The sequence below is a fragment of the Dryobates pubescens genome, chromosome 25, assembly GCF_014839835.1.
Source record: "Dryobates pubescens isolate bDryPub1 chromosome 25, bDryPub1.pri, whole genome shotgun sequence".
In the NCBI taxonomy this organism is placed as follows: Eukaryota; Metazoa; Chordata; class Aves; order Piciformes; family Picidae; genus Dryobates; species Dryobates pubescens.
The window spans coordinates 4250554-4269592 of record NC_071636.1 but is presented as its reverse complement, the minus strand read 5'-3'; the positions used below and the strand labels follow the sequence as shown (position 1 = coordinate 4269592).

General features: G+C 46.1%; 2 protein-coding genes across 4 annotated transcripts in view; both read right to left on the bottom strand.

Annotated features, from left to right (window-relative positions):
- The window catches only part of TTC28 (tetratricopeptide repeat domain 28), a 137245-nt gene extending 133678 nt beyond the window's left edge, over positions 1–3567 (bottom strand). For both annotated transcript variants that reach the window (XM_054173302.1, XM_054173303.1), the window contains exon 1: positions 3376–3567. In XM_054173302.1, coding sequence (XP_054029277.1) covers positions 3376–3468 — 93 coding nt within the window. In that variant the 5' untranslated portion in view covers positions 3469–3567. The remainder of the gene's footprint in view (positions 1–3375) is intronic.
- Positions 3568–11021: 7454 nt separating this feature from the next.
- Positions 11022–13474, bottom strand: LOC104308437 (dynein light chain 1, cytoplasmic). Of its 2 annotated transcripts, none has more exons than XM_054173159.1 (3): positions 13239–13364; positions 12534–12671; positions 11022–11425 (listed from the first exon to the last, which is right to left on the bottom strand). In XM_054173159.1, exons 2-3 carry the CDS (start codon positions 12663–12665, stop codon positions 11288–11290), a joined length of 270 nt encoding a protein of 89 aa, XP_054029134.1. In that variant the 5' UTR covers positions 12666–12671; positions 13239–13364; the 3' UTR covers positions 11022–11287. The 2 variants fall into 2 exon arrangements, with proteins under 2 accessions (XP_054029134.1, XP_054029133.1); XM_054173158.1 differs by lacking the exon at positions 13239–13364 and adding an exon at positions 13376–13474 and having other exon boundaries at positions 11024–11425.
- Between the last annotated feature and the right edge of the window lie 5565 nt (positions 13475–19039).

Below are 19039 nucleotides of genomic sequence, written 5' to 3'. Positions count from 1 at the left end.
AGACAAAAATACTTTAAATAGGAACCTATCAACAGGAAGGGAACTGATGTATAGACTGGAGCCTATACAAAGTTTTCTAAACAAAAAAAAGAAGTCTTTTTCCAAAAATGAGAAGCAACTTTGAGCTTCCAATACTGAACTTGGAGAGATCTGCAGGAGTAACATCAGTGAGATCCACTCTAACCAGAGTTATGCTACATGTTACTATGGATTGTAACAACTCTGCCCTCCATGGCTAAATTTAAACAGTGCTTTTTGCTTCATAGGTAATTTTAAAAACCAAAGGTTATGCAGGCCAAATTAGGCCCTTGCTTGCACTGTTGAAAAGGGCTTCAGTTAAGAAACAAAATTCTGTTTTCAAGTAAATACTCCCAAACAAAGAAAGAACTAATTTGTACAGATGTCATTTTTAAACACTACCAAGAAACGATCCTGATCTCACTGCAAACACTGCAGAACTGTTTGGGTCATGTGCATAATGCAGTCTGATCATAAATCTAGCACCAAAGGTAACTACTTACAATAATTTAAAAGCTCTGAGTAACATGCATCAAGTCACTGCAAATATTTTATTGCCACTCTCCTCAAACTCATGACCTCAAAGCTCTTCTCAGTCCTTCTGTAAGAAGTAGCTCAGTCAATGATACTACACCAACTAGTGATGGATGAGGAGACAGCCAAGAGACCAGCACAGTCTATATACATAATTTTTTACACAAGCTCTTCAGCCACACACAAGTCAGCCAGTGTGGTTGCTGCTCTCCTTCTCCTGGTTTTCTGAACACTCAGGGGACACTCAGCTTTTTCCTTTCCTCAGAAAAACAAAAAATCAGCTTCACTGATCCAGAGGCAACCTTCAAAGCTAGATGAACAACTGCAAATTCAGGTTTGTGTCTGGGCATACTGAAAGTCAAAATAAAAGTTCAAACTTTCCAGGACCTTGTGGATATCGTTAGAGTGCCCTCACAGCTCAGGAACATACTGTGTATGTTCCTGTCAATCATTTCAGAGGAAATATGTGAAACAGTCAAAATTCTTAAACAATGGGAGAAACAGTGAAAAACTGGCATAGAAGTGGAAAGTACTGGGAAAAAAATGAGATGGAGAAAAGTGAGAAATTAAAGCAGAAGGGAGCTCCTTTTCTCATTCAGAGACAGTCAGTATGACACCAGGAGGGCACTGAAAAGAAATAAAAGCTGACTTCCTAAGTCTAAAGCATTGTTTGTTCCTGTTGTCATCTGACAGACTTATCACTAATGTAAAGGAAAGATCTAGTATAAGCTAAAGGAAGCACAAAATCCTTAATTTGGTTATCATGAGTAACAGTTAAAAGTACAAATTATCAGTGAGGACTCTGACCTTTTCCTCTGAGACGCCAGCTAGCCAGAGGCACAGACACAATAACAAAAACAATGGACTGAAGAATCAGTCATACAGATAAAGCCAGGTCTGAACAGAAAAGTCACTCCAGGAAGACTTTTGAGGGCAGCAGGTGCATGTGCTCCCTGGATTTTGTTGTCTGAAACAAGTTCATCCCTTCTCTGAAGGGCTGTGCGCCCTTCCAGGAGTGAAAGTCTGTGAGCCCAACAGCAACCACAACCTTCACCGGTAACACTGGAGAGAAGAGCCTCCACCTGCCATCTCTCATTGCAACAGCCCCATCTCTGTGACCTGCCCAGGAGGAAGGAAATAATAGGTAACAGGCAAGGACGGAAGGATATGCAATGGACAACAAAAAGGTTTTCAGTTTCAGTCAAGCAGGGGTTAATGTGAAGAAAACAAGACTTGATCAATATCCAGCAGAAATACATGCACAGGCTATACTGCTGCAGCACTGGCTTTCCATTCTTGTTTTGGATAATAGAGTGCCAGTAATAATCATCATTAATGATGCCATCACTAATAATAATCAGTAGTCTTATACATTCGTATGACCTAGGACTGTGTTTACATCAGACAACTCCCACCCCACAGAAAGGGCAAATAACTGCTGACAAAAATCTTAGAATATTCAAGACACACACATCCTTTTATCAAAAAACTGTTTGCAAAGAGAACCTATAAAGGGCTTCACCTGAGCACCTGAAGAGCTCTTGTTCGTCACCAGAAGAAAACACAAGAGGGGTGGCACTGTCTAAGTTTGTGCAAACCTCCAAAGAAAATTAAACTAATTAAAAAAACCCAAACATAAATGGCTCCAAGGAAAAAAAGAGGTGAAAGGACCAAAAAAGTCATAGATGCCCATCCATTTCAACTCTCCATTAACTGTGGACAACTAGGGCTATCCCTATGGCTGCAACATCAAACTATAGGAGCATGGGCTGCTGACAGGCATCATACATCTCATCCTTCATCACCAGTCTGTTCCAGTGAAGAAACAGCACAGCATCACTGACATTTGCTGTCATCCAAGATGCACTGACTGAACCCAGGCTCCAGATTCCAAATCCTGTCAGTAACAAAGCTCCTGTAATCGAGTTACTGTCAACTTTCCCAATGGCCAGGACGCCCTGCCGAGGTCCCGGCTGCTGCAAAACGTGTGTCTGTCCGTTAGTTTCAACAAGGTAATTAAGGCTGCAGTGCTTATCGGTTGGACTTGGTGATCCTGAGGGTCTTTTCCAACCTGAATGTCTCTGATTCTGTGATGCTACGCGGTACGCCCGAGACACTGCCTGCACCTCGAGGTTTAACGGGACACACGGGGCTGCGGTTACCCGGGAGCCAGAGAACGCGCGTTCCGCGCCGCTACCCGCGCTCTCTCTCGCGGGAGGCGCCCACAACACAACACACGGACGCGGCAGCTGTGTCCTGCCCACAGCGACCACCGGTCCCGGCAGCTCGGCTCACAGCCGCTCACCGGGCAGGACCGACGGCCGCCCGAGCTCCCCGCCCGCAGCGCTGCGCTCCGTCGGGGCTGGGCGTGCGGCTGGCCCGAGCCCGCCGGCCGAGGCAGAGGCTCCCGGGGACTCGGCGTCGCTCTCAGCCCGTCGAGAGTTTGGGTGCGAAGGAAACCGAGCACTGGGCCAGGCGACCGTGGCTGCATCCGAGGCCTGCCGGCCTCAGAACCCCGCCGGGCACCCGCCAGCCACCACCGCGTTCCCCGGCCCGCCCGCGGCCCGCCAGGGGAGCTGCCCTGCCGCTGCCCTGCAGCTCACCTCGCCTAGCCGCCGGGCCTGCTCCCTCCCCGCGGGCTCCCCCTTCGGGCCAGGACAGCGGCCCGCCCGCGCACCGAAACTTCCCTCCGACGCCCACGGGCAGGGATCGTGCCCGGCCCGGCGGCTCCTTCCCGCCTCCTCGGCCGCCCGGCGGCGGGCCGGGACGAGGGGCCGCTCCCAGCGCCGCTGCAGCAACGCCGCCCGTCCGGCGTCAACTCACCCGGGGAGGCTCCAAGTCCCGCTCCCGCCGCCGCCGAGCCCGGCCCCCCGCTACGGCCCCCGGCGGGGCGGGCGGCGGTGCCTGTTGCTCCATCGCGCTCCGACTCCTCCTCCTCAGGGGGCCGCCGCCGCCCCCCGCCGGGTCGATCCCGCTCCGTCCGCCCGGCCCACAGCGCCACGTTCCGGGCCCGGCTCGGGGGGAACCGCACTGCCCCCGGCCCCGCCTCCGGGGCTGGGCTCAAGACGGACCCCGGACACCCCCCGCCCGACGGCGCCAGGCCCGCTCCGGCACGGCCCTGCGCCGGACGTCCTGAGGCTGGAGCCCGGCCTCCCCGGGCCGCGCTGCTTCCCGCCCGAGGGGGGTCGTTCTGCTGAACCCCGCTCCCGACGAGTCACTCGCGCCTCTCCCCGGCGGAGGTCCGGGCACTGAGGGCGACCCCGAGCCCGGAGCCGCCACGGCCACACAAAGAGCCCAGCAACAGCCTGCCTGCTCCGCGAGCCCGCCGTGAACTCTTTCCAGCCTAATCTCCACAGAGAGCGCAGCTCCAAAGCCGCTGGGTTTCTGTGAAGGCGCAGGACCATTTCCCGGGGGCTGCTGGAGGGTAAGTGGGGATGGCACCTCTGCAGCGCTCGGGCAAGTGACACGGGGCACCAGTGACACCGCCAGGCTCAGCCTTTACCTTCCCAGCGCATCCAGACTGAAGCCTTCCAAAGCGGCAGACTCATGCCTGATGAAATGAAAACGCAAGCAGATGATGATGAAGACTGATGTGCTGTGAATAATACATAGTAAAGAAACAATAATTTCTTGGCTAAGTGAAAATTGGAGCCACTCCATCTCACTGGAATTTAATAACACCTCCCAGACTTACTCTTTCATGGAAAAATTGTAGGGGCCTGAAACTTCAGAAAGCTTTCTGCAATGAAATGATGAACAGATGGCCATTGGAGCAAAGGTTTGACTTCAAATGAGCAAGATCAAACCAAAGATTTCATTAGAAAGCAGGTCTTCGTGAGGACTCAGGGAAAGTGTCTGAGCAAAAGAGTTTGAAAAGTAATCTAAAACTAGAGGGATGTAAAAACCCCACAGGAATCAATTATAGAAGCTTTCCATTTCTATCTAAAGGCCAGTTACAGGTAATTTACAGTGTAAATGGTAGCTGGTGAATTATTTATTGATGAGCTTCAACAGGGCCAAATGCCAGGTCCTGCACTTGGCTCACAACAACCCCAAGCAATGCTACAGGCCTGGGGAAGTGTGGCTGGAAAGCTGTCTGGCTGAAAGGGACCTGGGAGTTCTAATCAACAAGCACCTGAATATGAACAAGCAGTCTGCCCAGGTGGCCAAGAAAGCCAATGGCATACTGGTGTGTATCAGAAATGCTGTGTCCAGCAGGAGTAGGGAGGTGATTGTCCTCTTGTACTCAGCTCTGGTGAGGCCACACCTCGAGTATTGTGTCCAGTTTGGGGCACCTCAATACAAGAGAGATGTGGAGGTGCTGGAGCCGGTGCAGAGGAGAGCAATGAAGCTGGGAAAGGGCCTGGAAAATAAATCTTATGAAAAGCAAGTGAAGGAGCTGGGGATGATTAGTTTGGAAAAGAGAAGGCTGAGAGGAGACCTCATTGCTGTCTACAGCTGCCTGAAAGGACATTGTAGGGAGGCTGGTGCTGGTCTCTTCTCAGGTAATTAGTGACAGAACAAGAGGGAATGGCCTCAATGGCTACAACTGTGTAGGTTTAGACTGGACATTAGAAAAAAAAACTTCACAGAAAGAGTGGTCAGGCATTGGAATGTGCTGCCCAGGGAGGTGGTTGACTCACCAAGCCTGGATGTGTTTAAAGGCGATTTGGATGTGGTGCTTGGGGATATGGTTTAGGGATGAACCTTGTAGAGTAGGGTTCTCAATCGGACTTGATCGTGAGGGTCTTTTACAACCTGAATGTTTCTGTGATTCTGTGATCTTCTCATCTGTGATGATGATGATCTAAGATCACTGGAAACCAAGTCCCAAAGTTACTTGGTTTGGCAGTAACCAGATCACAAATCTGGCCCAAACACTCTTGAGTCCTTTAGGGTTCTTGTATGTAGCAAATGGCACTTGAGTGTTCCCTTTTACTTCAGCTGACACCAAGTACCAGAACTCTGAGAATGTGCCCATCACTCACTTGTGTGCACCAGAAAGGGACTGGCACTGGAAGACAGATGGTATTTCTTCTATTCTATCACCCCAGGTTCATGGATTTCAACCAGGAGTGTTCTTTTCATCCAGATGCCAATGGACGTTCTTCCATCCAGTTTCTGAGGAAAAATATGAATGGCCATTTTATTATCAACAATGCTTAATATAAAATATCTCAAAACACACAAGATCTCTGCAATGGGCAGACCCAGCTGGGAAAACCCAACTCATAAATGCCTTCATTCCTGCTGGACACTGGTTTATTCCATAACACATTGGCCTGTATTCTTTCCAAACTCATTAAATGCCTTTAACTAGAAGATGGATGGTGCAGAGCAAAGCTACTGAATCGCTCCCTCTTAGGCAATAATGAAATTTCCTTTAGTTGATGAGTTTTTCTGATGCTTTGCTCAAGTCAGACAACTGGATGAGAGGGAAGATGACCATTTGTGTGCATGTTCTTATGTGTACACAGCAGTCACTTCGGTCTCACCCAGGTACTTTTATTTAGCAGTTGCACCTTCAACAGTAATTCTATTATTAAGATTTTTCTTAAAGTTCTGATTTCCATTAAAAAAAAAATCCAATTAACAAAAATTGCTTTCTTTTCATCTGGTTTTCTGAATTGATGTAGAAGAAACAGCATGCTTAGAAGAGCCAGATTCTTCCTCATTTTTGTGGAGACACTTTCTTGCGGTTGGCTAAAAGGAAGACACAGCAGGATGGCTGCATAGAGCCAGGTAAGGCAGAACCTCGGTGTTTGACTTGCTACAGAATTACAGTTGTTGGATACAAGTGTCCTTTCTGTGACCAAAAAACACCCAGAATGACTAACAAATGTTTCTCTATCTAATTATGTTTGAACCTCCTCCCACAGGACGCTGCCCCCAGCTTTCTCTTCCACTACCATTTAACATTCTCCTAATTAACGTCTGGTAATGCCTGGCACAACACCATTCTAAACTGTCCCTAAACCAAGAATTTTTCCTTGAATAATAAACATTTGTGACTTGAATCCATCAAAACATACACATTCAACAATTTAATTGTAAATGTATCAGTAATCCTTTAAAGCCTAGGAAACTGTTTCTATACATTCAAAGTGCCTTGCCCCAGCGCAAAAGTCCACTCTTGTACTTGGGAGATAATTAGCAGACTGCAACACACTGCCAAAATGCACATTTCTCCAAGTTGTCAAAATTAATTAACTTTCTTATTATGGATTATTTGAAAATCTAGTTTCTCTGTGCAGCAAGTATTAATCTGTCAGGCATACCACGTTTTATGTTTGTGGTGGGTTCATACTGGCACAGACCTGAGCTGGCAGCTGTTGAAGTGTACTCTCCATATCCTCATCCTGTGAACAAAAGCAGTAGCTCTAAGTAGTATATGGAATATTGGAGGAAAAGCCTACATTTTGGCTAATTAAATGGATCAGCAATTAATAAATTAATGATAAAGGAGGTTCCCCTACTTCCTCCCCCAAATAAACTCCTTCCTAATACAACTTTACCAAGGGCAGATCTTGCCTGATCAACCTAGTGACCTATGACACCAGTGGACAAGGGAAAAGCTATGGATGCTGTCTGTCTGGACTTATGTAAGGCCTTTGACATGGTCTCTCAGCCCATCTTTCTCTCTGAATTGGAGAGAGATGGATTTGATGGATGGACTGTTCAGTGGACAAGGAATGGCTGGAGAGTAATGGTAAATAGCTCAATGTCTGGATGAAAGTCACTGATGAGTGGTGTCCCTCATGAGTCCAAACTGGGACCAGTACTATTTACTATCTTCATCAGTGACATAGGCATTGAGATCAAGTGCACTCTCAGGAAACCTGCAGATGACACCAAGCTGAGTGATGCAGTTGACATGCCTGAGAGATGGGATGTCATTCAGAGGGACCTGACCAGGCTCAAGAAGTGGGCCCATGAGAAAAGCCTGAGAGAGATGGGGTTGTTCAGCCTACAGAAGGCTCCAGGGAGATTTTGTAGCAGTCTTTCAGTAAAGCAGCCTATAAGAAAGATGAGGATAATCTTTTGAGCAGGGCCTGTTGTGACAGAGCAAGAGGTAATGGTTCTAAACTAAAGGAGAGATTCAGACTGGAGAGAAAGGAGAAATGTTTGACACTTAAGGTGGTGAGACCCTGTCCCAGGTTGCGGCATCTGATGATGATGCCCCATCCCTGGAACCGTTCCAGATCACGTTGGCTGGGGCTCTGAGCAACCTGACGTAATTGCAGATGTGCCTGCTGACTGCAGGGGATTGGACTGCATGAGCTTTCAAAGTTTCTTCCAACCCAGAAGAATGTGAGGTTCTGATATGCCCCACAGTAAGGGATTTTGAGCATGGGGCTTACATACACTGCTGGTAAGAAAAAAAAATCATTCTATTTCATTCTACAACAGTTTCCCCTCAATAACTACTTAGCTAATACTAACCTAAACCTGAACTGAACTTGCAAAGTATAACAACACTGAAAGAACAGAACCTGCAAGCTTGGAGTCTGTTCAGGTAATTCATTAGCTAGTCTTATGAGGAGAGGCCTCCTCAGAACTTGGGGCCTCCTTTCAGTAAAACAGTTAATCCTTCTTGAAAAAAACCCAAACATGTTCCTTGCAGTGTTCTTCCATACTGACTTTCAATGACAATACTTGCAGACAACGCAAGAGGGAGTGGGGAGCCAGTAACTCTCACTACTCACAGTAACAGGACTCGGGGAACTCTTTTGGTGGTAGTATTCAGTGTGTGATATCTAGAATGGAACAAATTGGATCTTGGCCTTCCAACCAGGCAGCACACATTACCTGCAAACAACTGATACTCTTAGTAGCAGCCTAGGAAGGAAAATAGTTTCAATAATGTCAAACCTCATAACATTCAGGCTATTGAACTTTGAATTTATCTCGAGAAGCTACCTGGGGGACAACCCAGCTTTTCTGTACTTCAGTTAAGACTCAATTCCTGTCAGAAGCCAAGGATGCTCTAAAGCTTCCTCTATTGTAAGACATTTGCTTGGATCCACTACTAAGAGTTCAACTCCCAAGGCAGAGAGTGGGAAGCAGCTGGCTGCTGCCACTGCCACTGTTGAGCTAGCTTGTTCATCCCACTTATGCCTGGCTGGCAGTAGAGTTTCCCATGAAGAAGTATGATTTTAATTAGGGCAAGTAGTACCCTTTGTTCTACACAATATCTGTCCTTCAGGAATGGCAGTCTTGGGGGCGAAGATAGATTAGATCACCTGTCTAGCTGGAGTAGCTGTCTGTGTTTTGGAGGAGTGTGTTACAGCCTTGGCAGTGCTCCTTCTGTGGCAGATGTAGTGTTTGGATCCAAACCACCTTGAACTGTATGCCTTTGAACTTCTCTTAATGTGGATGGCTTTTTACAGTACTTTGTCTGCACCCTTTTGAAGCACAGATTCTTTTCCCTTCACGGACACAGCAGCTTGGTAGCATAACTCCCTGGAGATCTGACGCAAAACACAGCTAAGCCTACAATTCTTTTGCAGAGGTCCCATCACATATGTGTACTGTTTATACATTATCCCTTAAGAATGTGAGATTTGAAGCCAAGCAGGTGTACAACCTGCAGAGGTTCTTGAATACAACTCTGATGTACTTTTGTATGGAAAAAAACCCACACAGTTGGAAATAGAATTTTATCTTGGTTCTTCTTGGTTGTTTCAACTTAGATACAGGATGGAATTTTCAAAGTAGCCAAAGATTTTCTTCTCCTCTCTCCTTCCTTCCTGTTCTCACATGTTGCTCCTGCAAAACCCAGTATTTGATCCTTTGGGTGTGCTTCAGCTGAGTAAAACCTTTTCTTTTGATTAAAAAAAAAAAAAAAATCTATCAGATCCTCCTTTCATTTTCAGCTTCTTGTAGCTGAGTCACCTTCTCCCTTTTGGATTTAGTCTGTAATTATAAGAGCTCTGCTGGCAAACATTCATCAGCTGTGACTACTGGAAAGGAAAAACTGCAAACCTGACGTCATAGTTCTGACACAAAGCCTGGTGCAAATCCATTAATGTAAGAGCAAGAGTGTTTGTTTGGGGTTTGTTGTTTGGAGAGGTTTATTTTTTTTTACTTGTCTTGGGATGCTTCTCCACAAGTAAATACTGGAGACTCTTAATCTCTTTAGTCCCCTCAGTTCACCACTGAGTTGCCATCATGTGGCACGATAATAGGCAGGTGCTGTTCTACACAAACGAAACTTACTGCGTCGGCCTTGTCTCAGGAGGCCTATTGTGTGCTGAAACCAGGAAGGAGAATTCTCTGCCTGCAATTTAGTTGTGTCAGCCACCCTCTTCTTTCCAGGTGGGAACACAGTGGTGCTTTGTGCCATGTCACAATGTTCTGTAATTTGACTCAGCCAAAATAAGATGGAGACACTTTGAGGCCGCCTCATTGTGCACTTCTAAATCAGATACAGCCTCCATAGCACAGCAATAGATAAGCTTGTGTTGGAGAGGGTTGGTTTGACATTTGTATTAAATTGAATTTGTTCTCTGTCTGTGCAGGCTCTATGATCTGGACAGTTTCCAAGTTATCCCTTTTCTGGGTGAGGTTATTGCTGGCAACTGGAAGTCTTGCCAGTATCTTGTGGGGAGCATCCAACATTTTCCCCCTCAGGTCAGACAATATTTCTCTGAATTCACAACACACGAAACACAATCCCAGCATAATCTACCAGGCAGTTGGCCTTGAGGTTGTTAAAATGATGGAACTGTTCTTTTTCAGGAAGGGAGTGATATAAAGTGCAGGCTTCTTCAAACTGGGTTATCAAAATTTAAATTGGGGCATTGTTGCCCTTCACTTGGGTTTCAAAAAGTGGGTCTACCACATAGCAAAACACAGGAAGTGTAATTTTCCTGAGGAATATGAAAGCCATGGAATTTTAAGCCTATCAAGATTTGAAGAGTTCTAAGAACTTGTGCAACAGGTACTTGTTCAGCAGTCAGACCCAGCAGAACATCAGCTGTCTTTTTTCCCCCTCAAGAAACCTGCAGATGGAGTGACTGTTGTGGCATTTCTTGCACTTGCATTTCCCTTCAAGTGCAACATAAAGGACATGGCCAAAACTGGGTGATGCCAACAAATCGAATTCAGTTACCAGTGGTGTTGATGCAGAAATGGACTGACTAGTCCTTTGACTAAGATGCCTCCTTGTTTTACTAAGCGTCAGAAGGATGTCATGCCTGTGAGAAGTAACTTGGCTTTATTAGATTTTTATTAAGCTATCATTATCTTTGTCATGTGGACTTTAAAGGAATCATGGGGAGAGTCCCTTAACTTCTTTCAAAGGCAAATGGAACGCTTGTGAAATAAACCAGCTCTGCATCAGTAAGTTTGGGCTTCAGATGCTGCGGATTCGAGGATGGAAATGGAGGTGGGAAGGTTCCTTCTTCATTCACAGTGGAGTAAAGAGGGTAATGCAAGCACTAGAGGGCAGAAGGGTAGAGAAAACTCTTAAAGGAGAAACTTCTTCCAACAGTTTTATTAGCAAAGAAGCCATCTTTTGAAAGAAAATAAATACAAGGAAGACATTTTTGCCTTTTTTTTTATAGCCACAATGAAAATACCAGCTGCCACAGCAAAATCCCTGACAATTAACAATGCAACAAAAGACCTGAAGACCAAGGTCTGTTTCCTCAGGAAGGCTGAAGGTGGGAGGCTGTTTGGAGTTAGTGTGCAGTCCTGAGACACGTGCAAGGTTCAGTAACAGTCCATGGGTCTAACCAGACTTGAAAAGAAGAATAGCGACTTGGCCGAGGTAGAAGTAGATGAAGTGCTTGGTCTCATGAGTCACATAGCTGCCAAAGTTCCTTCCCACGATGCAGTGCCAAGTGGGATTGTATTTCTTGTCAAATTCCTAGAGAATAGAGAACCAGAAATTCAGCATTCTTGTGAGAATTGCACTAATATTGTCTAAGAGGGTGGGTTTTGCAGTGATATGTCACATGTTAACAAGTGTCACTTTTGGAAGCAGGCAATTACAGAGCAGCATATGCTCCCAAGTGCAAGGATCATCTGTTACTTCGCAACTCATCTTGCTGATGAGTCAGACCCCAAAAAAAGTGCTTCCAAATTGAGCAAGAATAAGCTTAAAACATATGCTTGGGGAACTAACTTTTCCCCAAAAGTCACACCATGATCTCAAACTGTAACTTGTAAGAGCTTCACCTCTTCTTCTGAATGTCTACAGCTTAAGCCATTATTTTGATTTCATTACCTGTTTTCATTTCAACAAGGACATTGAAAGGACTCTACAGAAAAGTCTCTGCCACATCCTTAATACCAAGTCACAAGACCATGTTCTTCCCACACACTGTCCTCAGGAGTCTGCTATGACTTTAAGATCAACTCCCGTGTACCAGGTGACTGTGAATAAAACTGTGCAGGCAGTAGCGATGTACTGCAGTATCTAACAGCTGCCAGCTATAGAGACTCTTTGTGAGGGTGTGCAAGAGTTTGGTTCTGCTCAACCAAACCCTTCAACTATGTGCAGCTTGATCAGCTCCCAGTGGGAGGCGGAGAGACAATCTGACAAAGTGTAAGCTATGGGCCATCTGTTCTGCGTTAGCATGAACAGTTTGTCTTACATGTGGTCAGGATAAAAAAAAACCAAAACCATTTATTACCACTTCCAATATAGCTTCCAAAGAGCCCCTGTGTTTTGTATCAGCTCATCAGTCACAGGGACAGTCAGCTGCCACTTGCTATTTTACCCGGACATTGAGACAGGGGCAGAAAAGGCTTTTGTAGAAGGTACTGCAAGAGAAAAACAGAAGGACCTGGAAAAGTCCATGGAAAGGGTGAGGAAAGAAACATAAGGACATCCACCTACAGAGAAAATCCAATTTGATTATCTAGTGTCTCTAGAACTTGTTTCTCTAGAGCTACTTGCCCAGGAGCATTCTCCCTGCTTCATTTTTCATGTGCATAGATATTTCATGAGGGCATTACAAGCAAATATTTACCTTCTTTATGTGAGCAGCAATGTCCTTCTCAATGTTGTATTTCTCCAAGGCCTGAGTAGCACACTCCACAGAATCTTGCTGCATCTCCTCTGACATGTCTGCATTCTTGATCACTGCCTTTCGATCACTCATGATTGCCTGTATTGAGCAAAGAAGGGGAGAATTCAAAGCTGCAGGAATATTTACCTGCTAGGGTCACCTGCCAAGCAGTCACACAGGGATCGTCATCTCCAGCGAAGTTTCAGGACCCATGCTGCGTCCACAGCCAAGGCTGTACAGCAGTTCTGCCCGTTATGCCAGAAGGGCAGGCACAGCCTGTGCTCAGAGACGGGTGAGCAGTGAGTTAAAGCCCGACCGCATTAACCACCTGCTCCCCAAGCGCTCCAGGGGCCCGGAGCAACACAAGCACCGCTGCAGCGGCTTCAAGCCCGCGCCGGACACCGCCGCTGGCCCCGGCCCCTCTCCAGCTGGGCAGTAGCCCGACGCAGGCCAGGAGCCCAGGAGAGGGCGCAGCTGCTCCAGACCCCGGCTCCGACGACATTTTCATGCCGAGGGTGCCGAAGGAAGCCAAGCATCCCTCGCCAGGGACTCGGAGCTCCACGGATTACCGGAAAGGCTGCCGTCTGCAGCTGCCGGGAATAGGAGAAGGCAGAGGCGGGCGTAAAGTTAAGGGCCATTGCACGGGGCAGCCGGCGGGACACGCACCGCACAGGACGACGCGCATGGCCCGGGCACCGGTAAGGCTGAAGCACGGCAGCCGATGCCCAGGCCGGCCCCAGTTCCAGTCGATCTCTCCCGGGGATCGCCCTCCCCCTGTGCCCCGCTCTCCGCCGCTCCCTCACCGTGCTGCAGACGCTGCGGGACCGGCGCTATGCGGAGCGGAGCGGCGCTGCCGGCTAGTCAGTGCGCACCGCGCCGCCTCCCGGCGCCCCCAGCTCCGCCTCCTGAGCGCCGGCCGCCAGCCATTGGTCACCGCCACCGCGCCCCCGATCGCTCATTGGCCGCGGCCCGGCGCTCTCCTGGGGTTTTACTCGAGCGTTTTCTTTCCGACCGGGATGCATCGCGCCGCCTCCGTTCCCATGGCGACGGGGCCGCCGGGGTGAGACCTCCGGGGCTGTCCCGGGTCCCTGCTGCAGGCACAGAGCGTCTGCTGTCGGGGGCGGGAAGGTGGCTCTCAGATGTGTATGGAAAGGCTCCAGCATTCTCTAGTGATCCTGGGCAAAATACATCTTCCTTCAAGTACCTCGTTCTCAAATGGATTTTACCGCTGTCCGCCGGTTTCTGTAAAACACTTTTCCACAGGTGATACCCTGGCTCCAAAGGCCATTTTATTGCTGGCCCCAACCCAGGCCACAGAGGCGCCGAGTTTAACCCAGTAATCTCTGCCATGGGCCTTGTCTCTCTTTGAACTGGGACAGCTCTTGCAGTGAGGTGCCCTTTACTGAAAAGCCCACCCATCTCAGAGGATGCTTGTAAATGTCACTTGATCATCGTTCCTGTGTCTGGTTTTGTCTTTGTTTTTCTGACTAAGTAACCTCTGATAGAAATCTTAATCTTACTCGTGTTTACCAAGTATGATTAAGTCAACTCTCTCTGTTCCATTGTAATGAACTGAATCCATCAGACTTCCTAAATCTCATTGAACTCAGCTTTCACAGACCTCACTATTTTTGCAACTTTTTTTTTGGTTGGTTGGGTTTTGTTTTAAATGAAGCAAAATGTTTTGGGAGATCCCTGGTGCTCCTCTATTTTGTTCATTTCTCTCTCCCTGGGCTGCTTTCTCCTTATACTCTAGTCAGCAGCTAGAAAATTGCTACTGAGTCTTCCATACCTGGTGACCTGAACAGACAACACAGGATGACTTAAAACAGGTTTTCAAGCAGTGGTTGGTGAGACTTCCATTTCCTTGTAGAAATAAAAAACTCAAGAGTAGTAATCAGTCTCACTCAAAATGCAACTGTTTTTCATATTAGTAAAAGCAGCATAACTGCAAGCAGCCTTTTGCTTTTGCAAGCTCTGAGGCAGTGTCAGAGGAACATACTGTCCCTAAAATATTATAACTGGATAATGTAGTATTTTTGTCACTCTGGAGTATCTCAGAAATAACTTCTGGCATTAGCTCCCAGGTTTTTAGCTTTCCAATTAGAAGAGATGCAATTCACAGCTTTGCTTTCTGTCTGGCATGTGTTAGGGACAACTCTGAAAGTTATGAAATGGAAGCAACTTACCTGGTTTAATACAGCAGATAAAAGGGCATAAGATATCTTGTCTGCTAGCAACTTGAAGAAGCTTTGCATAGCCTCATGGCCACACTAAGCAATTAATTTACAGAACTGTGTTTAATATCTGCAGCACTTGCAATGGTTCTTTGAGTACATAGACAGTTTTGTGCTGACCGAACTGAAGCATTTAACAATCTCCAGAAACACCCATGAATCTCTAAGGAGGTGGCTGTGTTTGGTAGCTGCAGGCGAATTTCTGTGCATTTATTAAGAAATGGTTAGCTGAAGGAACAGATGTGATGACGACTGCAAGAAATGTCAGCGTGGGTGAGATACACGTCGTTAACGAGAAACATTAAAGCCTGAGATACATGGCTTTAAAGAGGAACATTAGAGCCTTTCTTGTTAATGCAGGGTATAAAAGTATAATTTCCCTCAGGACAAAGCCGCAGGGGAAGGCAGAACAAATACACATAGGAGATGATAGCTGGAGTAGGGGAGGTGTGGAAGCAAATTGGGTAGTGGATAAAGCATATCATCAGATTCCTCTTGCAGATGGAGATTACATTGTAAGCACTTTTCAGCCGAGGCCCTTTTTTGCTCTGTGTCGCAGGCCATATCACTGCATCTAACAGAGATTTTTCCTGGGGCTCCTAGCTACTATCAAAGCACAGGATAATCATTATTAGCAATAAAATCTCCACTTTATTTTGTCCATAAAACTAAAGAAATCTCCACCTTGAAATGTTCTTTGTAAGCATAGAATCTGCATGCTAGGGCTTCTAATATAATGTTCTATTTTACAAACCTGCAGAGTAGTGGATAAACCTTAGCAGGTGTAAGTCAAGTAATCTCCATGGTCTCCAGGGAAACCAGATACATTTACATCATCTCAGAATCTGGCCTCCTTTTCTTGCCTTTTTTTTAACAAAGATTTATTATTTTTGCCATATCTATGAACCAGAGAGATGAGTTATTTCACAAACATGACTCACTGCAGCTACAAGGAATTTACAGGTAGTGTTTTGATTATATGAGCCCTTGACTATATTTATTCACTTGCAAGGGTTTATAAGCTGCATTGTGGCAGAACACTGTAAAGATCTGACCCAGATCCAGACACACCTGCATGTCAAGTCCCCCCAGTGAAAGCAGGTGAATAGGCACCATGAAGACTTTCTCAACCCCACCTCAGGGTGCAGCCAGGGCCCAGTGAGGCTTTGCACCATCCCGTGGGGTACAGCATCCACCACGAGACATGCCAAGGGCAGGCTGAGGCACTAACATGCTCTGCCCCACAGGCAGCTCATCTGACCTCTGCCAGGGTTTCTGTTTTGCTGGGTGCAGGTGTCTGAGTCAGGGCTGTAATTCCCTTATTAGTGGTGAAGTTGCAACAAACCCCTTCATTAAGGAAATGTGTTTTCAACCTTGAATGCAGTTTGGGCTGTGGGGAACAAGCATCAGGCGGCCTGTCCTCTCACTGGAGCATCTGGGTATGGCAACAGCAGTGAACTGGCAGTTTTAAGCTTAGCCAGTGCTGCTTTGGGAACATGGGATCTTTGTCCAAATTGGTTGTTGCTTTTAAATGGTTACTTGATTGATATATTGGGTTGGAAGCTCCTGCAGCCATGGCAAATTCCTCCTTTGGTTTTTTTTTTCCCATATAAGTAACATTGTGCCCATGCTCTCTGACGGTCAAAGGAGGAGGCCAAGATGGACAGAACAAATGGAGATTTCTCAACCTGGGAATTCTCTGCTAACAAGCTTGTTGTATGGTGTGACTTGAGGTCTTTCCTTGCTATTCTTTATATATGCATTAGAAATTATTCCTAGGCTGAGCTCCTGTATTTTTAAAGCTTCAGCATTTGCAAGCTCTGAATCTTGGAAAGCCTGAGACTAAACCACTAATAAAGTGTTACAGCCTTGCAGAGAGCTGGATTAGTGGGGCTAAATAGAGACTTTAATTCAACACCTTTGAAGGAATTCAGGTATCATAATAATTATATATTTTATGCATGTGTATATATGTAAGCATGTATATGTATGTATGTTATGTATGGAAGCTTAAACAAATAATGAAGTAACTGCACAAATAAGAGTGGGGCAAGTGACTGCTCTCACTTCCTGCGAGGGAAATGCAAAAAAACAAACCAAAACAGTTCCAAAAAAGAAAAAAAAAGGGGGTAAAAAAGGGCACAAACCCCAAACAAAAACAATTCAAAGCTTCCCAAACATGCAGCCTTTGAGGGTAGTGAGTGAAAGTGGTTCCTGCCCAGCAGCTGTGCTTTCTTATACCAGCATAAACAGCTGTAGGCCTTTTCACTCAGCCTAGGTTTTCCATTAAACACATGGCACATAATGAAGAGCCTGAGAGGGAGCTTGTCAAAGCAGTTTGTACACATGGTATTAATAGCAAGCCAGTAATGGCTGAACCTAGAACCAGTATTATTTAATCTCCTTAGTATCTTTACAGTGCTCTTCATATTATATTTCCAATGTGCTTGATGGGCTTTTGAGATGTTAAGAAACAATGCATGTATCTCACTAACCTCTAATTTATATTACCTGTCCTTTGCAAAGTGTGCAAGATGCAGGTCATAGGTGAAATAGTTACTATGGCCACACTCAGGACTTCCTCTATTAGGCAGCTGGCAGGACCTGAAGGGACACATGCACCAAGTTGGTGGTGTTCATTATGCAGATGTACAGAAAGATGGGAGTAATGGCTTTTCTCTGGAAAAAGATAGAGAAGATGCACTGTGTAAGCTGGATGGCATCAAGCTATCTCATCAGGTGAGTTTCTGCCCTCAGGGAAGCATGTGCCTGCAGAGTCACAGAGGAGCCTTCTTTCCTGCTCCTGTCAGGCTCTCAAGAGCCGTAACAGCAAACTCAGAACTGGTGCTTAGCAGTAACCTATTACAGTAACATCAGGGGTGTTTTCTAGCACTTCTGAGAAAAATTTCACTGTGGCTAAGCACCTCATGATCTTGTAGTGCATGGAGGTGTTGGAATAAATGATTATGGATTCTTACATCTGTACGTGCATAGGTCATCACCCAGGAAGAGAAGTGTTATTCAGCTTTTTACTGCATTGTGTCCTGAAAGTGAATTCTCTGGACTATCTGGTTGTAGTTTGCTGCAGTATTCTTCTCTCAGCAGGTCTCTAACCTCTCTCAGTGAGCCTTGATTTCTCTTGCCTCTGAACTGTTGGGAGGTCCTGGGAGGAATCCTTGTTAATCTCTGCCAGGATGACAGTGACATTTGTTTTCTGGAGCAGTCTTCCCCATTTGCCCAGCACAGGACCTCATCCTGTGATGGTCTCCTGGTCTCTGAGCCAGTAAAGCAGAGTCAGGGCAGCTTATTTTGTTCTTGGTGCTTTGCTGTACCTTTACAACTATTTTTCACTATGCCTGAGCTTTCCATGACAAACATCCCATCTGGAAGCTGGTGGCTGAGGTGCTTGCCCCAGTTGTGTCATTACAGAATTTGAGGTACTGCTACATGACTGCTACATGAAGGCAGCAGGCTAAGCCTGATAGTTGACTCTTTTCTCCTCAAGATGGAAATTTTCTAAGACAAAACCAATACTGAGCAGCAAGGAAAGCATCCAGAGATGTGTGCTCAAAGATATTTTACTTCTAGGATATTATTCTAAGAGTTTGAGGAGTGGCTTCTACAACTCTCAAAGTTACAACCAAATTACAGCTAGTAAAATTGTGATACTGAGGTGATGCTTCCATGAGTTTGTAGACTAGAGCTGGAAACAGATCAAAGGTGAAGCTCTATCCAGAGCAGTATCTGCTAATCACACTGCTTCATCTAGCAAAGCTGTTGCTACCTTCCTACTAGCAATGTCTGCCTGCAACATGGAAGAGAACCAGGGTATTCGCATATATTTTAGAGCACCTGCTCCTGTGCTTGAAAAGGACTTCCTCAAATTATGTACAGCTCCAGGTATTTTATTAGTGAGAATAAAAATATGAAGTGGGAAATAGAAGGTAGGCCATACAGATATGGAGCAAAGGGACAAAGTGGAAATATTCAGTAGAAGCAAAATAATTGAGTGCATCATCTTCACAAAGTGCCTTTTCTTCCATAATGAAGATAACTTCTGTCCATACATCACACTGGTACTCCGCAGTGTGATGGATTCCTTCTCCATACCAGACTTTGTTACTTCTGACAGGGTCAGAGGTATAGAAGCTAAACATGAGAAACTACCAAAACCAGCCTTCTAAACTCTCTCTTTTCCTGACAAACTTGGGTTTTGGTTTTGTTTTGTTT